The 25,752-nt window shown below is 39.5% G+C and overlaps 1 protein-coding gene across 2 annotated transcripts in view; it reads right to left on the bottom strand.

Annotated features, from left to right (window-relative positions):
• FGF1 (fibroblast growth factor 1) overlaps nt 1–25,752 on the bottom strand; it is a 145,869-nt gene that overhangs the window by 33,376 nt on the left and 86,741 nt on the right. For both annotated transcript variants that reach the window (XM_069102698.1, XM_069102699.1), the window contains exon 3: nt 17,601–17,806. In XM_069102698.1, the coding sequence (XP_068958799.1) occupies nt 17,601–17,769 (169 nt within the window). In that variant the 5' untranslated portion in view covers nt 17,770–17,806. The remainder of the gene's footprint in view (nt 1–17,600; nt 17,807–25,752) is intronic.

Below are 25,752 nucleotides of genomic sequence, written 5' to 3'. Positions count from 1 at the left end.
TCAAAGGTATAAGATTCAATTAGAGGCCTCTAGGTGATGGAATGGACAGAGTACTGAGCTCAGGGCTAAGCAAATCTGAGTTCAAATCTTACTTTAGATACTTGCTAGCTGTGTGAACCTGGGCACATCACTTAACTTGTCTGTCTCAGTTTCTCAACTGTAAAATGTAATAGCATCTGCCTCACAGGGTTGTTGTGGGGATCAAATGAGAAAATATTTGTAAGGCACCTACCACAATCCCTGGCACATAGTAGGTGCTTATAAATGCTTGTTCTGTTCCCTTCCTTTTCCTTCCCTTGTAGGATCCTATGACTCTACAGCCATAGAGACTCAGCTGAATTTTGCCAGTTGCTGTAAGACCCTAGGGGCCCTTGGTTTCTAAGGGGAGAAACATTAAAGAGCTAAGCCTCCTGAAATAGCCTCAGGCCCTGAAGAGCGAGCTAAGGACCCTCTGAAGGATGACATCCTGTTTCAGAGCACCAAGCCATCCTGCATCTTCCTGTTCGGCCCCAGGAACATTTTTAATAAGTTTACAACTGGTGCACAGAGCAGGAAAAAAAAATGTGGTGAGAGGGTGAGAGGGCTCCTGCTTCTGCAGAGTCTCTGGTGCCTCCAAGTTTGCTTTTCCACCTTCATTCCCTGAACAGGGGCTGGACCAAATTACGTGCCCAGTTTATTCTGGGTCGGAGACTTCCCGTCCCTTGCCATGTTTACCCCAAGTGAAGTCATCTTCATTGAGGCCACTGTGAGGTTGTTTTGTGTCAATGGCATTTATAATTAAAATGTGGCCACAAATTGGGCTTCATGAAGGAAAAGAAAAAGGAGGAGGGTGGCACAGTTTGGGGGAAAAATTCCAGTGGTTTAACATATACACGTGTGTGTGTGAAAAAGACTGCTCTTAGACTATGTAAAATTGTCTATCCCCTCCTTTAGGAGCTGGACAAGGCTGCTTGGAAAAGCTTGGTGTACTCCAGGAGATGTATAACTGAAAAGTGTTTGGTTAAAAAGGTCTTGTTCCTCTTCACAATCAATTACCTGGCATAATGCCTCCTTTGGCAGAACATGTGGTTGAAGTTAGAACCTTTCAGGCCTTTGCTCTCTGCAACAAGTTCTGACCTGCTTGGGATCTCTGTTCTCCCTTCAGTCACTAGACAGCCTCCCCATCTTTTCCTGTCTTCTGAAAAACTGGTTCACTTCTCTTTAATCTCCAATTGATATGGGGGTCAGAGGATCTTTTATACAAGGTATCTAAGTGTTTTAAACCACAGTATACTTAAATACACCCAAGAAAGGAGCAGGATGGAGTAGTAATGAGAGAACTGTCCTTGGAATCAGGAAAACCAGGATTGAAGGCCTGTCTCTAACCTCTACTAGCTTTGTGACCCTGGGCTAGTCACCTAATCTCCCAATGCCTCGGGCAATTCTAAAATTATAGATTAAAGGTAAATTTTCTATCTGCTTGGATAGAGCACACCAGGATGAAATCATAGGTCTAGTCCTACACAGCAAAGCAAAGCAAAGGAGGGTAGATGGGAGGATTCCACATTACTTTATACTGATTGAACAAATTCTGACAAAAGACTCAGAACAAACATGAACTCATTAGATACAGAAGGGACACTTCCTTATTGTGTTTGAACCTATCTTGTAGGAGAATAAATTTAGAGCAAGTAGGAACCTCAGCGGTTGGTTGACCCAATCCCCCCATTTTACAAATGAGGAAACAGAAGCCCAGAGAAGGGAAATGATGCCTATGGTCACATAGTAGGGCTAAGGTTGAGCCTAAGCCCTCTGACTCCAAATCCAAAACTTCCCCCACAGTAGCAATAGCTACACATGAAATGGCCCAGACACCCAAAGGGGTATCTAATACATTTAATATATGATTCTCTTTTAAAGTATTTGATCAATAATTCACTTTCCAGGAACAGATCTATTGCACACAAGGGGATGCAGCAATTATAGTCAGAAGTATCTATACTGCTCTCTATGAAACTTAGACACAATGTAGGAGAGTGGAAAACAGTGCTTTTTGTTTGAGTCACAGAGAACCTTGCTCAAAATGGCACCTGGGACTCGGTTTCCTCATATATGAAATGAGGAGGTGAGATTAGAATAGACTGACTCTAGGGTCCCTTCCAGCTCTAAATCTATGAATGTGAGACTTGTTGAAACAGGATAATACTGCAACCCTTCCTCTTTATCTGTGGGTTTCAAGTTAATTTTGCAAGCCTTTAGTTATCATTGTTGACTGAGGAATTTCTTTTGAGGAATAAACCACTGTTTTCCCTTACCAGTCAGGGAAGTCCAGGGAATCTAAAAGGAACACAGAGCATCTCTTTGCCTTTCCCCCAGGATCATAACCAAAGTGGGGTAACTGGAACTTTTGTCCCAGTGTTTCAATACCTAGGGTTTCTTCCTCTTGGCAATCCTCTGGTCCATGTGGCATAATCACCCCTGCTTCTTCATTGAGGTCTAAGCCACCACCCCTTGCATCCCTGGGGTTAGTCCCATCACTATGGTACCTCTCTTCCAAAGCCCGCCTTTCCTCACTGCATAGTTTCATTGTTGTACTTAGAACAAATTCAATTGATTGGGGCTAAGGGCATAGACTGATGCAGAGAACTACCTACCCCTATAAGATAAGTGAATATATCTTACCTGTCTGAGAGGTTAGTATCTAAGTTACCATTATACATAGTCCTTTTAATGGTAGGTTTTCTAGTGTTTGACTGAGGAATTAAATTGTCAGTTGCTTAATTAATATTGTGACATCTTCTGCTAGGAAGTGGGCCTGACTGGTGTTTTGTTTGTAAATCAAATGAACGAGTGGGTTAGATTAGTTAGATGTCATTTAGATGTTTCAGAAACCACAGAAGGGGCGGCTAGGTGGCACCAACCCTGGAGTCAGGAGGACCTGAGTTCAAATCTGGCCACAGACACTTAACACACACACACACACACACACACACACACACACAAAACTAGCCATGTGACCTTGGGCAAGTCACTTAACCCCAATTGCCCTACCTTCCCCCCACACACACACACACACACACACAAAAGGAAACCACAGAAAGCTGAAGGGAGTGAGATGCAGAGTCAGCTAAGACATGCAGTGGGTAGAGTCCTGGACCTAATGTCAAGAAGACCTAAGTTCAAATCCTGCCTCAGACACTTACAAACTATATGACCCTGGCAAGTCATCCTCTGCCTTAGTTTCCTTATCTGCGTTGTTGTAAGGGTCAAATGAGAATTTGTAAAGCACCCAGCACAGTGCCTGCTATATAATAAGTGCTATATAGATATTAAGAGAGGTTTCCTTTGAGGTAGAGGAAAGAACAATTTACCCTATAACTCCAACCATCACTCTCTCTAACTTCCTTGTCCAAAATGCTCCTCACTGGCTGCCACTCTCCAATATATGCTGTCTTTCTCATTAGAATGTTAGTTCCTCAAAGAATATATATATATATATATATATATATATATATATATATATATACACAAAAAAAATATTTCTAGCAGCTATTTTTTGTAGCAGGAAAAAAATTCAATGATTAGGGGTGCCCACCTATTAAGGAATGACTAAAAAATGTATGCATACAAATGAAGTAGAATATTATTGTGCCATTAGAAATGATGAAATGGACCATTTCAGAGGAAACTGAGAAAATCTCTATGAGCTAATGCAGGGTTAAGTAAATAGACCTAGGAGGACAATTGTATAATTAAAACATTATAAAGAAAAAAACACTTTGAAAGAATTTAGAACTCTAATAAATGCAATGATAAAATATGATTCTAGAAGGCTAACAATAGAGCATGCTATCTACCCTCTGCCAGAGAGATGATAAACTTAAAATTCAGAAGGAGGCACATGTTTTTGAAATGTACAAGGTAAGAATTTGTTTTTTGGTTTTTCTTTTTTTTAAAGGTTAATTGAGGAGAGAGAAAATGGGAAAAAGAGATAATTAATGCTTTTAAAATAAGCAAAAGAAACACAAGAAAAATAGATTAAAAAAAAGAATATAAGCTACTCGAGGGCAGATACTATCTTACTTGCTTGCATTTGTATTTCCAATGCTTAGCCACAGTATCTGGCTTAATGATAAGTGTTTAGTGAATCCTTTTTCATTCATTCATTCAATAGAACATGACAACTATAAGCTCTGGATAGCCGAGAAGCTGTTTGGGGTGACAGGTCATTGTCATCTGGGGTTGCAATATGAATTTAAGAGATCATGTTCTATGCCTGTTGCCTAGCCCCTTCAAAGTCATGGTAGGTATTTTTTATTTCCCTCACTTGAGCTTACCCTAAAATTCATGATCAGGCAGATGATCAGATAGATAATAGGTAGATAAATAACAGACAGAGCATTAGATAAATATATAATTAATGATAGATAATAGACAGATGGATGATTAGAGAAATGATAGATAATAGATGATTAGATAGCTCTTCAGTGACTTCAATGCAAAAATGGACACAGAGGAAGATGATAGAAAAATGTCAGAAAAAGAGGCCTATTAAAAACAAGAGACCCAAGACTTATAAATCTCAGAAACTTAATGCCTATAAATCAAATACACTTTCTTCAAAAACAGAACAGGATGTTACTGTATATGATAAGCAGAGAACAACACCACAAAGCGAAATTGGCTGATGTGGGCATCATTTCAAAACAAGCTGTTAGACTGACTACTTTAAAGGAGAACATCAACACCCACGTAGAAGAAAGGAAAAGATGAGAAGACGATATGAGCAATGGCAATAGCTCCAATCTAACCTATTGAAACAGATGCTTGAATGGGTAATGAATTTTTGAAGCCAGTGACTTGGAGGGGGAAAGGGTTGGAGGTGAGATCAGACCTATGATTTCTTTGGTTGTAGGAAATGCTCGAATGAAGGAAAACACTCCCTGCCAATTAAAAAACAACAACTATATTTCAACTCCTGTTCTTAATTAAGTGAATAGCTTAGGGTCATGTAGCCCTTATGTATCAGAGACTGGATCTGAACACAGGCTTTCCTGACTTCAAGGTCAGCGTTCTTTTCATACTACATTGACTCTCATAACCATTTAATCAGTATAAAAGCAGTCACCACAACAAGTAGACCAGGCCAAAAGATCCCAGAAACTACCTCGGCCCGAAATCACTTGATCTCCTCGCCAAGCAGACAGACAGCCAAGAACGAGAGTAATTTGTAATACACACTCATTTACTAAATGTAGTGGAGGAACATGTGAGAGGTGACATAGAGTAGTAGATAGAGACTTGTCCTTGGGACCAGGAAGATGTGGGTTTGAGTTTGACTTCTAACACTTACTATGTGACCTTGGGTAAATCACTCAACCTCTCAGAGTCTAGGCAATCCTCTAAGACTGTAAATTGTTCAGTAGATGATGAGCTGACTTGGTTAAGGAAGTTTCCTAATCAGGAGTTCCCTATACCAATGAAATCACAGCTCCAGTAGCTTTCCTGTGGAGGAAGGCTACACACAATGTTGCTTCACACAACAGCAAATAATGACAGAAGGAAAAATGAGTCTTCAGAAAGCTGGGCATGAGTCTGTACTAAGAGCCAAATCATCCCAACAGTATTTACAGGTGAATCTAGAAAGAAGACAACAAACCAATGAAAGAGAAGAAATTACTGTAGCAACAAATACCAGTATTTCTATTATAAACTTTTCTCATCATAAATTACAAGTAACCAACCACATTTAGACCTATACACTTCAGATTCTGGTATACTAAAGGAGGAAATGAAAATGGTGCTAAAGAAAAATACAGGAAGAATATCTGGGTCAGACCCAGAATACATAAGAGACATGCATGCCAAAAGTGACATAATTTTGAGAAAAAAAAAACTGTCTTATCACCCACGACCTACTGCTCCCTATCTCTTGGGGATTCCATAGAGCTTTGTCTTGGGCCCTCTCTTCTTTCTCTACACTTTCTCTTGGTGGTCTCATCAGTTCACATGGATTCATTATAATTTCCATATAAATAACTCCAAAATCTACAAATCTAATCTTCATTTCACCTGAACTCTGATCCTGAATCTCCAAGTGCCTGCTGGATATCCCTGAACATCTCATCTCAAATAAGGATGTCAAAGTCAACATATCCAAAATGAAATGCATTATCTTTATCCCTAAACCCAACTTTTTTTTCTAACTTCCCTGTGTCTTTCAGGGAACCTCCACCTTTCTAGTCACCCAGTTTTGCGATCTTGATTTTTTTACATTCATTAACCCCTAAATGTCCAATCAGTTGTCTAATCTTTTCAATTCTGCCTTCTAAACATCTCTTGTCTCCAACCTCTTTGCTCTAGTCATGACACAACTCCATTTCAGGCCTTCAATTATTTTTCATCTGAACTATTGCAATAGATTCCTAATAGATTTCTCCAGTCACTTCCCTCTTTAATGTGCCCTACAAACAATTAACTAGTGGATATTCCTTAAATGTAAGTATGATCATGTCACTTCCCAGCTCAAGAAGCTTCAGTGTCTCCCGATTATGTCTTGGACAAAATAAATTCCTCTCTAGTATTTAAAGCCCTTCACAGAGTGGCTCCAGACTATCATTCCTGGTTTACAAATTATTTCTCTCTATGTATTCTATGCCCCAGAAAACTGACCTACTTCTTATTCTCTGTGTGTTAACATTCCATATCTTGCATCTCTGCCTTTGCAGCCCCATGACTACAATACACTTCTTCCTTGTCTGTACCTTCTGGAACCGCTACTTCAAGGCACTGCCCAAGCACCATGTCCTTGAAGAGTTCTTTCCTAATTCCCCTAGTTGTCAACACCACTTACTTAGAAATCACTTTGCATTTTTAAAATATTTATGTAGTCCTTCACAAAGTCCTATGCCAATGTTTCATCATCATGTGGAGGTAATTCTCAAAGGCTATGTCAGTTAAGTGGCAGGTTCTATCCTACTGAAAAACTTTAAGCATCACCCCATTAATAGACAATGTTTTATTTTTTATTTATTTTAGTTTTAGTTTATGGAATAAAACAAGCATTTCCATAGCATAACATAATTTTTAAAAAAGATGATTGCACGTGAAAGTGCAAATCTTTTACATACAACTTGCTTTTCCTTTTAAATATATATTAAAGTTAACATATAAATTTTTTCTTTTTTCTCTTTCTTCCCTCCCCCCAATCTGTTCTCCAAAGCCCAGCCTAGTGAATTATGGACAGGCACAACACTAGCGGGCTGGCCACCTGGTGGTGATTTTTTTTTTTGGTCTTGTTAACTTATGAAACAAAGAAAAATAAAAAATGCCTTCCATGTTGTGAGGCTTTATTTCACTGCTACTATGATGCTAGCAGAGAGGAGGTGGGGGAGGAAAGGAAGGGAAAGTTTTTAGATGAGAAATAAACTTAATTTGAATGTTGGTACTTTAAATGTAAAGCTATTGTTCAGCAATCAGCAAGTAGACATATTTCTGGAGGAACTAATCATATCAATCTTGACATTCTCTCTATAAAGGAAACCAGAAGAAAGAAGGGTGTTATAACTAATATAACTAAATGGAAGGATCATTCACAGGTACTCCTTGTAGAGGAAAAGAAAGGAACAGTTGAAATGAGTTCTATATGCACAGAAGCAAGAAGAAACATTATTTATTTATATAAATATCTGGATCATCATATATTATAGTTCTAATGATAAGTATTTGCAAAAAAAAAAAACCTTTCCATAAAAATAATTGTAACTTATACACCAACATGGGTTGCTAGGAAGAAGTAGAGAAATTCTATGAAGAACTTGACATGACCTTTCAAATTAATGTATACTCTGATTCTTTTTTTTTAAAGCAATTGGAATTAAGTAACTTGCTCAAGGTTACATGGCCAGTTATTTCTGGGTGTGGTGCTAAATATCTAAGCCCGGGATTCGATCCCAGGTTATCCCGACTCTGGGGCCGGTGCTCTTACTCACTGTGCTACCTGGCTGCCCCATACTCTGATTCTTGATGACTTAAATGCAAAGGTGGGAAAAGGTGTGAGGATGGGGGGAAATATACAAGAATGTATTGTTCAAGAAGGAATAAAAGAGATCAATGACTTGTAGATTATATAGAAGCCTCATGCCTTTGTATTATGAATGAGTTCTTCAAAAAAAGATTTGATAGACATATAGATATGGTGAAACATCAGTATAAAGCACAAAATAGAATACTTTAATAAATAGGAAAAGTACTATTATTGATGTAGAAGTTATCCTGAAGTCAGCTAACTATGAACAGACTACCAACTTTTCAGAGCTAAAATTGGAATTAATTTTAAAAGAATATTAATGAGGAAAAGATAGAATGTATAATTGAAATGACTCAACTCTGAATTAAACAAGTCATTAAAAATTCAAAATGGACAACAAAGAGAAATGACATTGGCATCAACGATAACAATGTCATCTAAAAATTTAACCAATATCAATTAATTACCACAACAAGGAGACCAAAAGAGCCCAGAAAGCACTTTATTTAGCAAACATATGACTTCTTTGCCAAATGGAGAGAGTTTGTTTTAAATGGCAACACTGGGTTAGAAAACATACTTATTTGTAAAATAATTCAAAGAAAGATAATGAATGACTAGAAGAAGTATTGTCTCAAAAAAGAAAGAGAAGCAGTTAAAACTAGTTTGAGAAAAATTTGGTAAGATATTTACATCAGCAAAATCACACCAAAGGTATTCAAGGATGAAAATGAAAGGACTACAAACATCACAATTCCAGATGTGCTAAAAACACTAAGAAAAAGACAGGGAAAGCAGCAGAGGCAATTAATACTGGAAACAATACAATTATGAAGGCATTGAGGGACTTATAGGAAGATACCAAAGACATTGAGAAAATATCTAAGAATTCATTAACACTTGAAGAGGTAGGTAACATCAGTAACTACTGACCCATATGTCTACTCTTCCACCTATATAAAATCTTTATGAGATATTTATATGTGAATTAAAGGCATGCTCAATGAGGATATTGGTAGGGAAGAAGGAGGTTTTTGCAAGCAACATTCAATAATAGACTGTGTCTTTACCAATTCACAATTATCCAAAGGATGTAAAAATACAATATCTCATTACTCTTATCGTTTTTTGACTATGAAAAAACATTTGATTTGGTAGAACAAAACACAGTCTTGCTGGCTTTTATACAACAAGGTGTCTTCCATTCATTAATCAAGATTATTCAAGATTCTTTGGAAGATAGAACAAAAGAAAAAATGGAGAGCTGAGTAGTAGATGTGAGCAGGCTGCAACCAGGGAGGAGCTCCAAAGAAGAGCAGGGGCAAAGGACATCATCAAGAAATTGTATGATAAGAACAGAAGATCTGTTGGACTCATAGAAAAAGTGAGGGTTGGCAGGTAGATAGCCAGAGTGGTCCAGTGGTACCATTATGATGTCAGGAGGGGGAAAGGCCTCCAGTGTATTAGAGGATTCCTTGGGGCCAACCTATGGGAAGACATGGATAAGAGTCAGCAAGATGGATAGCTATGTATGAGTTGTGATCTGCATTATTGGAGAAAACTCCTGAACTGATAAGATCACAGATTCATTTGAGTATTGAGTGCTTGAGTATTTATTTTGTACATATAATATAATTGACTTATCCATGAAGATATTGTATCCCCCAGTAGAATGTAAGATCTTTGAGGTCATGGATTGCCTCATTTTTATACTTTTATCTCCAACTCCTGCCATAGCACCTGGCACAGTGTTAGTGCTTAATAAATGTTTGTTGATTGATTCAATAATGGATTTATTCTCAGAACATCTGAAATGTGCTGAACAATTGATGGTATTACTCCCCCCAAAAAAGGCAGTCAAGAGAATATTAATAATTACTAACCCATATACCTGCCTTCTTTATAAAATCCTTATGAGAATAATTTAGGTACCGATCAAAGGCCCACATTACTTTGATAAATATTTGAGAAGAAAACAAGTAGGGTTTAATGGATAATTTTCCATAGCAGACCACTTATTCATAGCCATGAAGCTGCCTGAAAAAAAATGTAGAGATTTGCTATGTTTATCATTTGATGGGTTTTTTTAAAGTATTTCACTCAAGAAAAGAAAAAACATAGCTAGAAAGACTCTACTCCAAAAACTTCTCTCTCATCCAAAAGGTTAAGATCATGGCATAATCTTGATCATAATGCCAATATTCTTTTGATAATGTAACTAAAAACGTAATTTTGATAAATAAATTTTTTATAACTTTTGATAAATAAAATTTTGATAAATGTAACTAAAAATATAATCAACTGCTTCCTGCTAACAAACAATGTATAAAACTAAGTACTGTATCCCAGTCAAGGCACTTGCCGCTGTTACAGAAGATTCCCTATGCATTGCTTTAAGGAAAAAGGGTTTCTACCATATATGGTGAAGGCCCACAGATGTTGTTTGCTGATGACATTGTGCTAATTCTATTAAGGCACAGAATACTACAATGCTTCCTCAGTAAGATCCATAATCACTCAAAAGAGGCCAGTCTAGTAATCCACACCAGAAAAGCCAAGTAGATGAAAAATACCTAATGTTTAGACTGTATCACACAATTTGATTGGTCTCCCATTTGAAACTTGGAATGACACAGCAAATGGACAATGAAAAAAGAAGGAAGGAAACAAGCACTTATTAAACATTTACTGTATGGTGGGCACTATGCTAAGTATTAGAGATACAAATATAAACCAAAAGTAAAAATAATCCTTGCCCTTAAGGAGTTTAATTCAGATTAAGGAAAAACAGCATAAAAGAGGGAACTGAATAGTCGGGGGGCCAGGGGGCAGTATTGAAATCTGGAAGACAGGAACCAGGCATAATCAGGGCCCAGAATTCAAGTGCAGGAAGAAAAGTCTAGGTTGCATTTAGAAAACTGTTTAGTACCCTTAATAATCTCAAATTCAATCATGATATGACTCCATTTCTTTTTAACACTGACACCTCTCAGTGAAACTGTATTGTTGTTAATCATGGAATACTATCATCTCCAAATAAATAAAATTGAAGGTGATTCAAAAAGTAATAGAAAAACATATAGTGGGTGCAATCAGGGCTGCAGCTTCTTGAGCCCAAGAAGCACTTTTGATGCCTACTACCACCTTGGAAAAGTCACTCAGGTCTTCGGGGCCTCAACTTAAACAAGTCAAAAATGAGAGATTTGGACTAGATGCTTTCTGAAGGTTCTTCTGGATAAGTAGCATAGAAGATATCCAGGAAATATCTGATCAGGAGGTCACTAGTCTTGTGGGCAGAGAAGAGGATGATAGATATCCGGCTGAAATGTCAAAAGATCTAGAGGAAGGTCTTAAGAGAACTGGATGGATTGTCTATAAAGGATTTATGGAAGATGATGGAAGGATGAGAAGGTATGGATGGGATGTTATCTGCACCATTAGAGAGAATATCTGCATCAATTAATCCATCAACCAAGTGTCTATCAAGAACTGACTAGGTGCCATGCACCTAAGTACTGGACTTATAAATGTAATGAATGAAACAATCTCCACTCACAAAGAGCTTAAGTGCTAACGGAGGAGACAATAATACATGTGTAGATATAAGTTGCATAAATATGAAGTAAATACAAATATTTACAAAGTAGTAAAATCCATTTAGGAGACAGGGCACTAGCATTTGGGGGGAGAATCAAGAAAGCCTTCATGCAGAAAATGGTCCTTGAGATGCATTAAGTCTGTCTTATTTTACTTTATTTTTAACCCTGCTAACTTTTATGAAGTACCCTCAGACCCAAGGGATTTGTGAATCAAGGCGCCACTACAAATAAAAGAGCTGGCTGCTAACCAAGGTCAAACCAATGTCCAAGAAACATTTGCCTTTGCTATCCTTGTGGGACTGTGCTCAGCACAAGCATTCACAGATTTTAGAGCTGGCTGGGAACTTAGAAGTCATTGAGTCCAACGATTTACAGGTAAGGAAACTAAGGCTTAAAGAGGATTAGTCATTTCCCCTGGTCATGGAGCTAGTAAGTGTTGGGTGGGGTTGGAACCCATGTGTTCCTGCTTCGAAAGCCAACACACTATCCCCTCTCCTGGTTAACAATGACTGCTAGAGTGCCCTAAGATTAATTAATCCCTCTCCCAACTAGGAGTTAGGGGCAGCTAGGTGACACAAAGGATAGAGTGCTAGGCCTAGAGTCAGGAAGACTCATCTTCCCGAGTTCAAATCTGGCCTCAAACACTTACTAGTGACCCTGGCCAAGTAACTTAACTCTGTTTGCCTCAGTTTCTCACCTATAAAATGAGCTAGAGAAGGAAATTGGCAAACCACTCCAGGACACTTGCCAAGAAAACTCCAAATGGGGTCATGAAGAGTCAGATACAACTGAAACAACTGAACAGCAAAAACTAGGAGCTGGCAGTTGGGAAGGGGTTACACTAATTTGCTCTTATCCCACTGAGGACAATGGTATACTTTCCTTGGAGGAGGAAGCAGCTGAGCCTCAGAGTAGGAGGTGTGGAATCTACATGACCATGGATTCTTTTTTTTTTTCTTTTTGGAGGGAGGAAGGCAGGGCAATTGGGGCTAAGTGACTTGCCCAAGGTCACAAGGCTAGTAAGTGTTAAGTGTCTGAGGTCACATTTGAACTCGGGTCCTCCTGACTCCAGGGTTCTTAACTCCCTGATCCACTTCATACACCTTTCCATCTTTGTACCTCAACTTAGACCCATGTTGAGCGAAAAAAGTTTGACCTTTGCTCTCATGAGCAATTTGAGTTGATGGACAAGCAGTGAACAGTAAAGTGTCACAAAAGAGAATTTATGCCTAAATGTTGTCAGAGGGGTAGCAGAGTCATTTACTGAATTTAATTCAAGGTCATAGAATTAAGGACTGCAGATGTATAACCAGAAGGAATGTTAGAGAAAACCTAGTCCAGTCACCTCCTTTGAAAGATGAGGAAACTGAAAGCCAAAAAAATAAGGAATATTTCCAGAGTCCCATAGATAGTAAGAAGTAGCACAGGTAGGCATATGCTAGTAAATGTTTAACAACCAGCTGGGGGGGGGGGGCAAAGTGAGAGAACATTTCTGCGCGCACACACATGCCCTCACACACACACACACACATAGCATTATTAGCCCTTAAATCTAAACAATCAATAAAACAATAAATCAAGCCCTGATTTTTCAGTAATTACTGATTTCTCCATTTCACACTGAGCATTTAACATTGGAGCTGGCTCCAGCCTACCCCAAGCATAGGGATTTGAGCACAGATGCTTTGCTTCCAAAATGCACTGTTCTTTGCACTTCACTGTGCTGGTAAATGGCAATTCAGAATTAGAAGTGGCCTTGGAAGCAATCTAGTCGAATCCCCTCATTTGACAGCATCAGCAGACTATGAAGATTGAAGGATACCAGCAGAGTAGCCCCAGAGCTGTACCAGCATCCATCAAATGTTAAAAACCCTAAAGGAAGGCCTCCAGTGCACAGGCCCTTAGCATTCCGAGGAGAAAGTCCCTAAAATTAGGAAATACCACAAATATTATCTTGGACTGAGTTGTGGAAAGCTGAGGTTTGCAGTTTTCCAAACTAGTCCTGATATCTTAATTCAGGCATGGATAACCTCGAACCAAAATCAAGACTCAGAAGCCTTAACATGCTTCCATGTGTGGAGATCTTCAGTAATATTTATTATGATAAAAAAGGAATGTAACTGGTGTAGAAATTTGATTCATTCCAGACTGCTTTGAGTTCCCCTAATTTAACATTTCCACATATAGCTTAGAACCCCAAAACACATGACCAAAGCAGTTTCTTTCTCCCCTATCAGTTCAATAGTCAGGGATTATTTCTTTTTCCCTTTTTTGTCTTTGTATCCGTAGTGCTTAGCATAAGGACTTATATGCAGTAGGTCCTTAGTAATGTTTTGTTTAATTGAATTGAATTATTTTCACCTGCTCCTGAAGACCACCTACCAAGCCAGAGGAGGGGAACCTACTAAATCCAAACTTCACTGGACAAATCCCCTTAATAAAAGGATTTGTTCTGTAAAACATGAACTCAATCAAAAGGCTGCACTTGAGCACCTAGAGGGCCACACATGACCTCAGGGTCGCAGGTTCCCCACTCCTGTACTAAGCTATTCCCTAATTCAGGAGGAGGTAGGTCTTCTGTGTAGAGAAGCTAGAGGCACGGGGTCCCTATTCTTTACTCTCTTTCCCATGCCACTCTCACAGAATGAGGACCATGAGTCTATAGAGAGCCTGGCAATCCTGAGCACCACCTAGCTCTGTCCCTTCATTTTACAGGTAAGGAAAATGAGGTGCAGAGAAGTTGTGACTTTCCCAGATCATGCAGGTAGTAAGTAGCAATTGTAGAACTGGAACTCAGATCATAACATTATAGGATGATATACAGAACTAGCAGGTTCTATTTTCTTAGCTAAGATACTGAAATGACTTGTCAGGATTTAGAGACCATTGAGTTCAACACTTTCATTTTACACATGAGGAAACTGAGGCCCAGAGAAGTTTAAGTGACTTACCAAAAGTCATATAGACAATAAGTGGCAGAATCAGAATTTGAATCCTGCTCCTCTGAATTCAAACCATGTGTACCTTATACTGTATCATACTACTTTGATCCAATATCTTTTTTTTTTTTACCTTTTTGGTCACATAAATAAGAAATCCATGGTAAAAATGGTGTTCAGAACCAAGCTAAACGTTTACTCATTTCCAAAGTTGTCTGCTCTGGCTTCTATCTCTCCCTTCTACCTCTATCCAAAGAATTAGCATTGTGGGGAAGGGATGGAATGAGGCAAAGCAATGTGTCAGATTGAAGTCTTAAAGGCCAGCTGCCATCCCTATCTCCCCAGTCAGTTGCACAGAACTTTATGACTGATCAAGCGCCAGAAGAATATGGGCACCATAAAAGTATGCCATTTCTGAAGTATGTTACTTCCTACTAGTGTGGTTACTATGAACCCTTCTATACATAGTCCTCGCATGATTAAAGCCACCCCAGCTTTGACACTAGATTGAATTCCTTCAAAAAGCCACTCTTTACTAACCTTCTGTCTAGCTATATTTTCCACCCGCTTCTGTTTTTCCCTATTTATTCCTTCCCCTTGGCAAGCTTATTTAGATTAAGAAGAGACAAGCTCTAATTCCAGCTTCTATAATGACCTTTTGTTATTCAGTCATTTCAGTTGTGTGCAATTCTTCATGACCCCATTTGCCGCTTTCTTGGCAATGACACTGGAGTGGTTTTCCATTTCCTTCTTCAACTCATTTCATAGCTGAGGAAACCAAGGCAAACAGGGGCAAGTGACTTGCCCAGGGTCACACAGCTAGGAAGTGTCTAAGGTCAGATTTGAACTCAGGAAGATGAGTCTTCTTTACTTCAGGTCAGGTGTTCTATTCACTGTGCCACCTGGCTGCCCCTTCTACAAACATATGTGTGTGTCCATATTTTTTTTAAGCAATTGGAGTTAAGTAACTTGTTCAAATTTACACGGCCAGTTATTTCTGGGTGTGGTGTATATGTATATATATGTATGTAAGTATGTATATGTATATATAGTATGTCAACACAGCAAGTACCTGTGATTTCGTCATTATGGAAAGTTCCTTATATATGCACCAAGGAAGATTGCTACACTGCCTATGAACACAGAAGTCTTGCTAGGAAAGTTGTCTGAGGCTCAAACAAATTAAGAGACTTGTTCATGGTCATAATGAAAGAAATATCAGAGGCAAAATTTGAGGTAAACCCACATCTTCCTGGCCCAGACTTCAAAGCTCTATTTCCTATACAATGCTGCCACTAAAAGTACCTGAGCCAGGAATAGAGACCATTAGTTAATTGATCATATTTGGACATAAACATCTAATGTAAACCATACAAGTCAATAGAAGGAATGCTTACACACACACACACACACACACATGTGCACGTGCTCACACAAATGTGTGTGTAGGTAGACAGACAGATAGATAGATAGGTAGGTAGGTAGGTAGGTAGATAGATACAAGCTAGATGGCTCAGTAAATAGAGTGCTGGGGCTGGAGTCAGGGAGACCTGCATTCAAATCCAGCCTCAGATATTTGCTAACTGGGCAAGTCACTTAACTTCTGTCTTTGGAGAAGAAAATGACAAGCCATTCTGGTATCTTAGCCAAGAAAACCCCATAGACAGTATTGATGTGATATGGTCTGTAGGGTCATAAAGAATTGGACACAACTGAACAACTACAACAACAAAAAAGATAGATAGGTAGGTAGGTAGATAGATAGATAGATAGATAGATAGATAGATAGATAGATAGATAGATAGATAGATAGATAGATAGATAGATAGATAGATGAAGGGAGTTCCTTTCCCAAAGCCATACATTCATTTATCAGTACTGTCTAAGAGATGGAACTTGGGGGCAAGTTCCTGGCAGAGCTATTACAGGGAATTGGCGGGAATTGTTACTGTTCTCCAGTTACTACAGGTCTGGAGAAGTACTTTAACGCTCTTGGTGACCACAACCACATCTGCATGATGCGTAGAAGTAAAGCTGTGTAATTTATTATGTGTAAGGCTAGGGTTATAAACTGGGATTTCACAAATCAAACCCAGCGTAAGCATAGCCTGGACAACCATATTTCCTTGAAATGAAGCCTATGTATGCACACAGGAGTTACCTTCCCTGTCCCATCTGGCTTCTCATGTTACAGTAGTAGAATCCGGGCTGGAATCGAATGTTGGATCCTTCGTTACAGAACCTTGGGACAAGGCATTGAGCTAGGGAGACATTTCACTCTGGCCTGGATTCTTCACTCTCTCAACTAGAAAAAATGTCGTTTTACATTATTTCCATAAAAGTCTTTCCAGATTTCTCTGTGTTCCTTATACTCATTGGCTATAATTACATTACAATCTATTACATTAATGTGCCACAGTTCATGCAACCAGTATTAGACATTTTGGATATTATTTTAAGTTACTTCCAGTATTTTTTTTTATAACTGCATGAAGAATAATATCTTCACTAACCAGAATCACATGAGGAAATGTGAATGAGGATGAAAGGACAAAGAATCCTGAGAGAAACTTAGTAAGATGGACTAAAAAAAACCTTATGATACTTTGTTTTGAAATCATTTAATTTAAATGAAAACAGTAAGTATTTATATTCATTGTTAGGTTTCCATTAAAACATTTAATAAGACCTTGGTGGAGGGGGAAAGTGCCCTGGATTTGGAGTCGGAAGATTTGGGTTCAAATCTCAGCTCTGCTACCCATGTGCTTTGTGACTTTGGGTGCGTCACAACCTCTCTGGGTCTTTGTTTCCTTTGTTATTTATCAATAAATGAAGGGCTTTGGCTTAAATGAGCTCTAATATCCCTTCACCTTCTCAGTCTATAATAACAATCATCTTAATCCTATAAGGAAAAGGAAGAAGGGGAAAGAAAAAGAATGGAAAGGACAGAAAAGGAAAGTCAAACCCTTCTTTCAGCCTTTCTGGTGGAAAGTTAGGGGAAGATAGGAGGGTAAGAAAGAGGACTATAAGAGAGTATATTAGAGAAGTGCTTACTGTGTTGATCATTTCTGTCCCTTGTCCCATCCACTTTGCCGTCAGGAAGGATCCTCAAAAAGTGGCCCCCATTGCTACAGTAGAGAAGCTTGGGCTTCTTGTAATTCCCCAGTGGCAGGTTAAATCTTTCGGTCAGGGCTGTGAAGGTTGTGATCTCCCCTTCGGCCATGCCTCAGTTGTTTGGCTTTTTACAGGCCCCTTCAAGACTGAAAGAAATTCAACAGGCTCATAGTTAGCACAGCAGCAAAGAAGATAACACTTGTACTTTTAAAGGGCCTCAGAGGGACTCAGGAATACAGCCTTTCTGGCAAGGTTTCTACAACAGATTGCCAAGATGATGCCCATGACTATCAGTTACCAGGTAGCAAGTGGTGACTGAGCATAGGGCTCCTTTAAAGGTAGACAGTCGTCAAACGTGGGAGGATTTTTCGGTACATCTTGAAGATTCCAATTGGACACAGATTTGGCACAAGAGGCATCCTTTTTTAAGCTTCAAATTTAATCATTTGGCCAAAGAAAAAAATGTTAAGGTCCCTCCTTCTGATCTACACACATCCTCAAATTAAACACCAAAATGGCACTAAAATAACACTAGGGGTCTGGTTGAAAGCCACAAAAACCAATGAGGCCAGGGCTGAGGCTTTCTCCCTCCACCCTCACACTGTTTTGACTAGGAATTGTAACAGCATCAGGGAACAGATAGCACAGATGGCCTTTGAGGCTTTGAGTCTGAAAGCAAAGGTACAGGAAGTCATTTTGGCTTTGGAGGCAGTCTGGCCTACCCTCAGTGACTGGAGTGGGGAAACCACAAGAGTGAACCCTTTTATAACCTCTCAAATGACTGCAAAGAATAAAGGGTGAAGACAGGAAGGACACATATCCCAGTTTCAGGTCTTCAGGGTCAGGAAGAATTCCACACCAAAGACTATTAGATTGGGATTTTTTTTAAAAGATCAATATTCTCTAGGAGAGACTAAGAATGACAGAATGAAAGCTCCCTCAGAAGAGGGAACATTTCATTTTTGTTTTTGTATCCCCAACACTTCACACAGTTCTAGGCACAAGATTGGTACTGAGTAAATGTTTACTGATTGACTAATCAAGCTATTTATTTACTTATGAAGAACACCTCTGATTTAGTGCCTACCTTAAAAAACAAGTAAAATGAAAGCAAAACTTTACAGGTATCTCCAACAATACTCTCATCTAGAGTGTAGATTCTTCCCAGTATACATAGAACACAAGTGAGGCAAAATAAAAAGATAAGTGTCTTACTCAATATCACATAGCCCCTTAGCAATGCTACTAGGATTTCTCTCCTTATTCTCTGTATTTTCTTTTATCTTTTCCCCCTTCTTTCCTTTTTTTTCCTTCTTCTTTATTTCCTTCACAGAATCATAGCATTTCAAATTTGGAAGAAATTGCCACAGTCATCTAGTCCCATTGTGACCCAAAAGAGACATTTTTGCTGTTGTTTATCCTTCATTTTCTAAGAGGACCGATGACATCAGTGGTGATGTATTGACTCATGAGTAAATTGGATTTATGTGAGACAGAGTTGTACAAAGTCATCAGCCTCACTCTCTCTTTCAGAGTCATTGGAGTTTAATGGCAAGACAAAAATCAAAACAACTGGTGAAGGCCCAGGATGCAGTGGATGATCTTGGTATCTTTGATGTCTGACTAAGCTCTAAGTGCTTCACAGCACCTGCTTCAGTCAACTTCGTGGACATTGGAACAAATTGTTCTCATCCACCCATTCTTCTGGGGAAATCTTCATCTGCTTGGGGTAGACATCCCCCTAACTCACCAATGGGTTTGTGGCCCATCAGTTACCCTCAACCTGGTTTAGCCTGTCTTTGGAGATGGTTTTACTGGGGTGTGGCTACTGTACATGCTACAGTTTCTTGGAGCTACCAGCTGAGAGTTGATTTTCCACCAAAGGTGGAAAGCAGCCCTGAAAAGGTCTAGGCAAGCCCTCACTTCAGAGGGGCTAGTCCTCCCTCAACACCCCATACACTCCAAACCACTGAAGTATCCTCATTGCAGCACACCTGATAAGTAACCGTCCAGATTCAGAGAAGGGGAAGCCACACACAGCCTCCTGAGGTTGCCTATGCCACTTTGAGACAGCTGCAATTGCCAAAGTTTTCCTTTACATCCTTTACATCAAGCCTAACTTTGCCTCTTTGTAACTTTTGTTCATTGCTTCTAGTTCTGCCCTTAGAACAAGTCTGATATTTCTCTCTCATGCTTGCCTTTCCAATACTTGAACAAAGCTATCATATGATGGAGGCATAGGTAGAGGGCATACCCATGATGACATAAGGGAATCTGCTTTCATTCCTTTCCATTTCATGGGAAGTTATCCCCCCTGAGTCTTCTCTTTTCTGGGCTAAACATCTTCAGTCACTTCAATGGATCCTCATTTGACATAGACTCCCTGGCTTCCTTCAAGTCCCTGCCAAAGTTCCATCTTCCAGGAGGAGCCTTTCCTGATCCCCCTTAATGCCAGTGCCTTGCCTGTGCTGATTATCTCCCATGTATCCTGTGTGTATCTTATCTTCACCTAACTTTCACTTGTGGGTTCCGAGAAGCTGCAGCATGTGCACCAGCTACACCCTGTAAAACTATCTCAGTAGAACGCAAAACTAGGTTGAGGGTAACTGATGGGTCACAAACCCATCATTGAGTCAGAGGGGTGTCTACCCCAAGCACATGAAAACTTCCTCTGGTGGAATAGGCAGATGAGAACAATTTGTTCCAATTGCCATGAAGGTGGCTGAAGTAGGCACAGTGGAGTGCTAAGAGCTGAGTCAGAGCTCAGAGATGCCAGGGTCACCCACTGCATCCCAGGCCATCACCAGTTGCCTTCACTTTTGCCCTGCCACTGGACTTCGATGACTCCAGAAGACAGCGAGTCTGTTGACTTTGTACACCTCTGTCACACTTAAATCCAACTCACATGAGTGAACACATCACCCCACGACGGTCTTGGTCCTCTCTGAAAGGAAGGACGAACGACAGTTGTTTCCGTACTGCCTCTCTCATTAGCCAGGACCTCCTGGAGAGCAGGGACTGTCTTTTCCCTTTCTTGGCATCCCCAGCACTTAGCACAGTGCTTGGCACATTATTGCTCTTCTTCAGTCATGTCCAAATAGCTTGCCATTTCCCTCTCCAGCTCATTTTACAGATGAGGAAACTGAGGCAAACAGGGCTAAGTGACTTGCCCAAAGTCATGCAGCTAGTAAGTGTCTGAGGCCAGATTTGAGATCAGAAGGAAGAGTCTTTCTGACTCCAGGACTGGCACTCTATACACCTCAGCACCTAGCTGGCATGACTGGCACTCTATACACCTCGCCACCTAGCTGGCATGACTGGCACTCTATACACCTCACCACCTAGCTGGCATGACTGGCACTCTATATACCTCACCACCTAGCTGGCATGACTGGCACTCTATACACCTCACCACCTAGCTGGCATGACTGGCACTCTATACACCTCACCACCTAGCTGGCATGACTGGCATACAGTAGCACTTAATGTTTACTGACTTATTGACTGACTAACTCAATGCCTTTTTCACTATTCGGGTAGTTCTCCAAATTTTCTCCAGTTTATCAATGTCCTCCATATTGTGTTGCTGCAAATTAAACAGCACCTCCTGCTTTCCCTCTGACAGAGGTCAGAATAAAGCTAATTGGCGAATAGGTTTGATTTAGTTCTAAACAGTAGCAACAGGCTGTCATGGGCCCTCAGGCCCTAACATGATGATTAAATGCTTCAAAGGCCTCACTTACAAAGAAAGATGACTCACCCTCTATCTCTTCCCTATCTTTTCCAGGATGGAAAGAGTAGCCTTTTTGCAGTCCTTCATAGCTATTATTCAGACACCACTGTATTTACTTTCAGAGCTGTAATTTGATTCCTGTCATCAACGCAAAGTTTACTGAAAAGGAGGATGCAGGAAGCAAAGTAGTGAAGAGTCTGGTAGACTATGGGGGCCAGACATTGTGTATTAGTTAAATTACAGGGTATACCTAAAGTCTTAGTGCATTTGTAGGCTACTGGAGTTTAGAACTGCACTAAGACTTTGAGGACACTCTTTATATAATCCCCTTTTTCAATCCTATAAGGAATGAAGAGAAATAAAGGAATGAAAAGCAGTTATCTCTTACTTCTCTGCCTTTCATTCTACCTATATTTTATTTTTATTTATTTATTTATTTGTTTGTTTATGCCTTTTGGAGGGCAATTGGGGTTAAGTAACTTGCCCAAGGCTACACAGCTAGTTTTTTTGTGTGGGTGTTAAGTGTATGAGACTGGAACCGAACTCGGGTCCTCCTGACTCCAGGACTGGCGCTTTACTCACTGCGCCACCTAGCCACCCCCATTCTACCTATATTTTAAGCAATAGACTAAAGTTCTAGGCAATAATTCAATCTAACAGGCACTTATTAGGCATCTACTATGTGTCAGGTTACTGTACACTATGCTGAAGATACAAAATCAAAATGAAACAGTCCTGCCTTCAATGAGTTTACATTCTACCAAGCCTGGAAGGTGGTGACAACATGTACAGAGGTAAGTAACTACAAATTCCATAGAAAGTAGATATAAGATCATTAGAACACTAACAACAGAATGAACCAGAGAGATCTCAGCGAGCCCTTGATCTCACTTCAGAGGATGTTATTAAAGAGTTTACAAAGCTATCAAGAACCACCTAAAATTATGAAATCCTATAAAGCAAAGGCAGTTAGGTGGCAAAGTGGATAGAGTGCTGAGCTTGGAGTTAAGAAGACACCTCTTCCTGAGGTCAAATCTGGCCTCACTTACTAGCTGTGTGAACCTGGCCAAGTCACTTAACCCCTGTTTGCCTCAGTTTCCTCATTTGTAAAATGAGTTGTAGAAGGAAATAGCAAGCCACTCCAGTGTCTTTGCCAAGAAAAACCCAGAGGGGTCACAAAGAATCAGAAACAACTGAAAATGACTGAACAACAACATAAAGCAGAAAGACTACTACCTACATAAGGAAAATCATCAATTCAAACAATCCATTACTAGAAGAGTTTGAGTTGTGATGCCTCCACCTCTCTGTCATCCTGTCTCTGACCTACGTTCATTTCCTAAAAGAAATCAAACAGCAGCTTGTTCATCTCTCCCTTGTTACTGTTACCTTTTGACTTTCCATGGCCATCCAAGCTTAAGAGGCAGTCTATGTATAATGTGTAATAATATGACACATTTACTGTCTGCAATAAGCCTAGTAGTTAAATGGTTGCAGCAAGAAGTAGCACTTAATGGACTGGTAAAATTTTTCACAAGGCAGTGGATTTTTAAAAGATTATCTGCAACATCCCAATGAGATAAGCTAAAGTCTTATTAGCATGGCTATACAAAAGCCTATGCTTTTTGACATTCATTATAATTCAATGAGCATTATTAAGTGCCATATTCATACACAGTGCTGTGTCATTTGGACTCTGAAAGGTTGCCTACTTATATGTGCATGTGTATGAGCATGTCAACTCAAGAATATACTCATAAGGGACTGAAGGCAAACATAATTGGGATTCTTTCTATCTATGGGAATTGGGAATTCGAATACCTATTATATACATACATATTTTCTCCCACATTAGAATATAAGTCCCTTGAACTCAGGGCCTCTTTCATTTTCATGTTTGTAACCTGAGTACTTAGCACAGTGCTTGGCAATAAAGGCTGTCTATGTGACCCTGGGCAAGTCACTTAACCCTGTTTGCCTCAGGGTCCTCATAAATAAAATGAGCTGGAGAAGGAAATGGCAAACCACTCCAATATCTTTGCCCAAAAAAACCCAAATGGGGTCATGAAGAGTCAGATACAAATAAACAATTAAAGAACAACAAGAACAAAAAGCCTTGTTGTCAATTCACAGAATTTTAGACCTAAAAGGAACCTCAGAAATCATCTCTTCCAAGTCCCTCACGTCACAGCTGAAGAAACTCAGGCCCACGGGGGTTGGCCAAGATCATACAGTTAGTAAAGGGGCTAGGTGGGGGAAAGGGCTAGAATCACTCTTGATCTTTGTGCATATCATTTTCCTCGCCTATAAAATTATAATACCTGCCTTAACTACCAGGTAGGGTTGTTGTTAGGACCAAATATTGAGATGGTACGGGTGAAAACACTTGAATAATAGACAAGTGCCATATAAATATAAATTGTCATCACCTGTCATGATAGAGTCCACTATGTAGAAATTTAACAGTGATTAAATGATTAATTTCAAAAGAAATAAATCTGGTTTTGAGATTTTTTTTCAGCTTCATCATGTTTGACTCTCATGAATTAATCCTCCCACAGTGTGAATGAGTGTAACTCTTGTTTTTATAAATATGGAACCAGAAGCCAAGAGGCTAGAGAGCATACCCATATGGTGACATAAGAAAATCTCCTTTCATCTCTTTCCATTTCATACTCATCAGGAATTGGATTGAAATAAAGTGACATTAGCTAAGCATACTCTATGTGCTAGGAATCTTTGTTCAGCTTGGAAGTCAGGCTGAAAGGAGTTTCTAAGTGTAGAAGAAAATGTGATGCATCTTGTAGAACACTGAAGTTTGCCCACCCAGCAGGGAAAGAAGGATCTTGCAGAGTGTTAGCCTGCTTCATATCAACAGCCACCACGAGGTGTATGGGGTGATACTATAAAAAGAGAGGAAATAAATTCTCTTCTCAGAATCCTGCTTTAGAAGCTGCTCTTTAGAGAACATTTAATAGGACGAGATGAGTATGATACTAGTCTTACAGTGGACAAGTGTCAGCAGTTCAGATGAATCTTTAATGAGTATAGAAAATGGACAAGAACACCAATCAACAATTTGGTTGTAGGAGAACCTGAAACCATGCTACCAGCCTTTTAATACACAGGCACAGAGTAGAATTGAATGGAAATTATGTTCAACAAATGTTTTATCAGGAATTTATTATGCTCAAGGCTTAGAGCTGGGATTGGAGCAAACAAAGATCAATTTGACAAAGATCCTGTGTGGTATAGGGTCAGGAGATACATGGGTTCATATCCCACTTCTAAACTTACTAGCACAGGGGTGGCTAGGTGGCACAGGGAACAGAGTACTGGCCCTGGAGTCAGGAGGACCTGAGTTCAAATCCAGCCTCAGACACTTAACACTTACTAGCTGTGTGACTTTGGGCAAGTCACTTAATCCCAATTGCCCTGCCTTCCCCCCTCCAAAAAAAAGCAAAAAAAAAATTTTTTTTAATTAAACTTACTAGCATAATGACCATGGAAAAACCATTTAACCTCTGTAAACCTCAGTTTCCTCATTTGCAAAATTGGGATAATAATAACCATAATATCTCACCAGGCTGTTGTAAGGATCAAATTAGGCAGTGAAGCAGCTAGTGTTCAGATCCTGCCTCAGACACTAGCTATGTGACCATAGGCAAGGCACTTAACTCTGTCAGTTTCAGTTTCCTCAACTGTAAAGTGAGGATAGTAATAACATATACCTCCCAGGGTTATTTTGAGGATCAAAGAAGATAATATTTGTAATGTGTTTGGCACAGTCCCTGGAACATAGTGGGCACTTAATAAATGTTTGAGTCCTTTCCCCCTTCCCAATGAATGCAAAGTGCTTTGCAAATCTTAAAGTACCATACAAACATCAACTATTATTAGTATTAATAGAGTTTATGGCAAGGAAGGCACATACACATGGCTAATGATATAAGGAAGAGTGAGACAGAGGAAAAGAAAAGGTCTGGCAAATGCCTATGAGAAACTTAAGGAAGGAGAGATGGTATGAGCAAACCATCTTGCTTCCTTGCTTTCCTGATTGAAATGAGACACACAAATCAGCTCACTTCAAATACTCTTTAGAGCAGCCTTCAAAGCACCATTATGTGAGCCAGCCTGGCTTCTATTTGAGCTGGTCAGGAAGGAAAGCTTTAGCTTTTTCAGCCCCTTCCTTGAGGTCTTCAAGCAAGCTGAATGAAAACCAATCAATCAACAAGCATTTACTGTGTCAACTCCACTGGTCAAAGAGGCTACAAAAAAAAAATAAAAAATAAAACTGTCCCTGCCTCAAGGACCTTACTTTTTTGAGGAAAAAATCCCCAACATGAACATATAAGTAAA

This window comes from Petaurus breviceps, unplaced genomic scaffold (assembly GCF_028583685.1).
Source record: "Petaurus breviceps papuanus isolate PSGF00001 unplaced genomic scaffold, PetGlider_PUasm1.0 551, whole genome shotgun sequence".
Lineage (NCBI taxonomy): Eukaryota > Metazoa > Chordata > Mammalia > Diprotodontia > Petauridae > Petaurus > Petaurus breviceps.
This window is presented reverse-complemented; position numbering and strand designations above follow the sequence as displayed.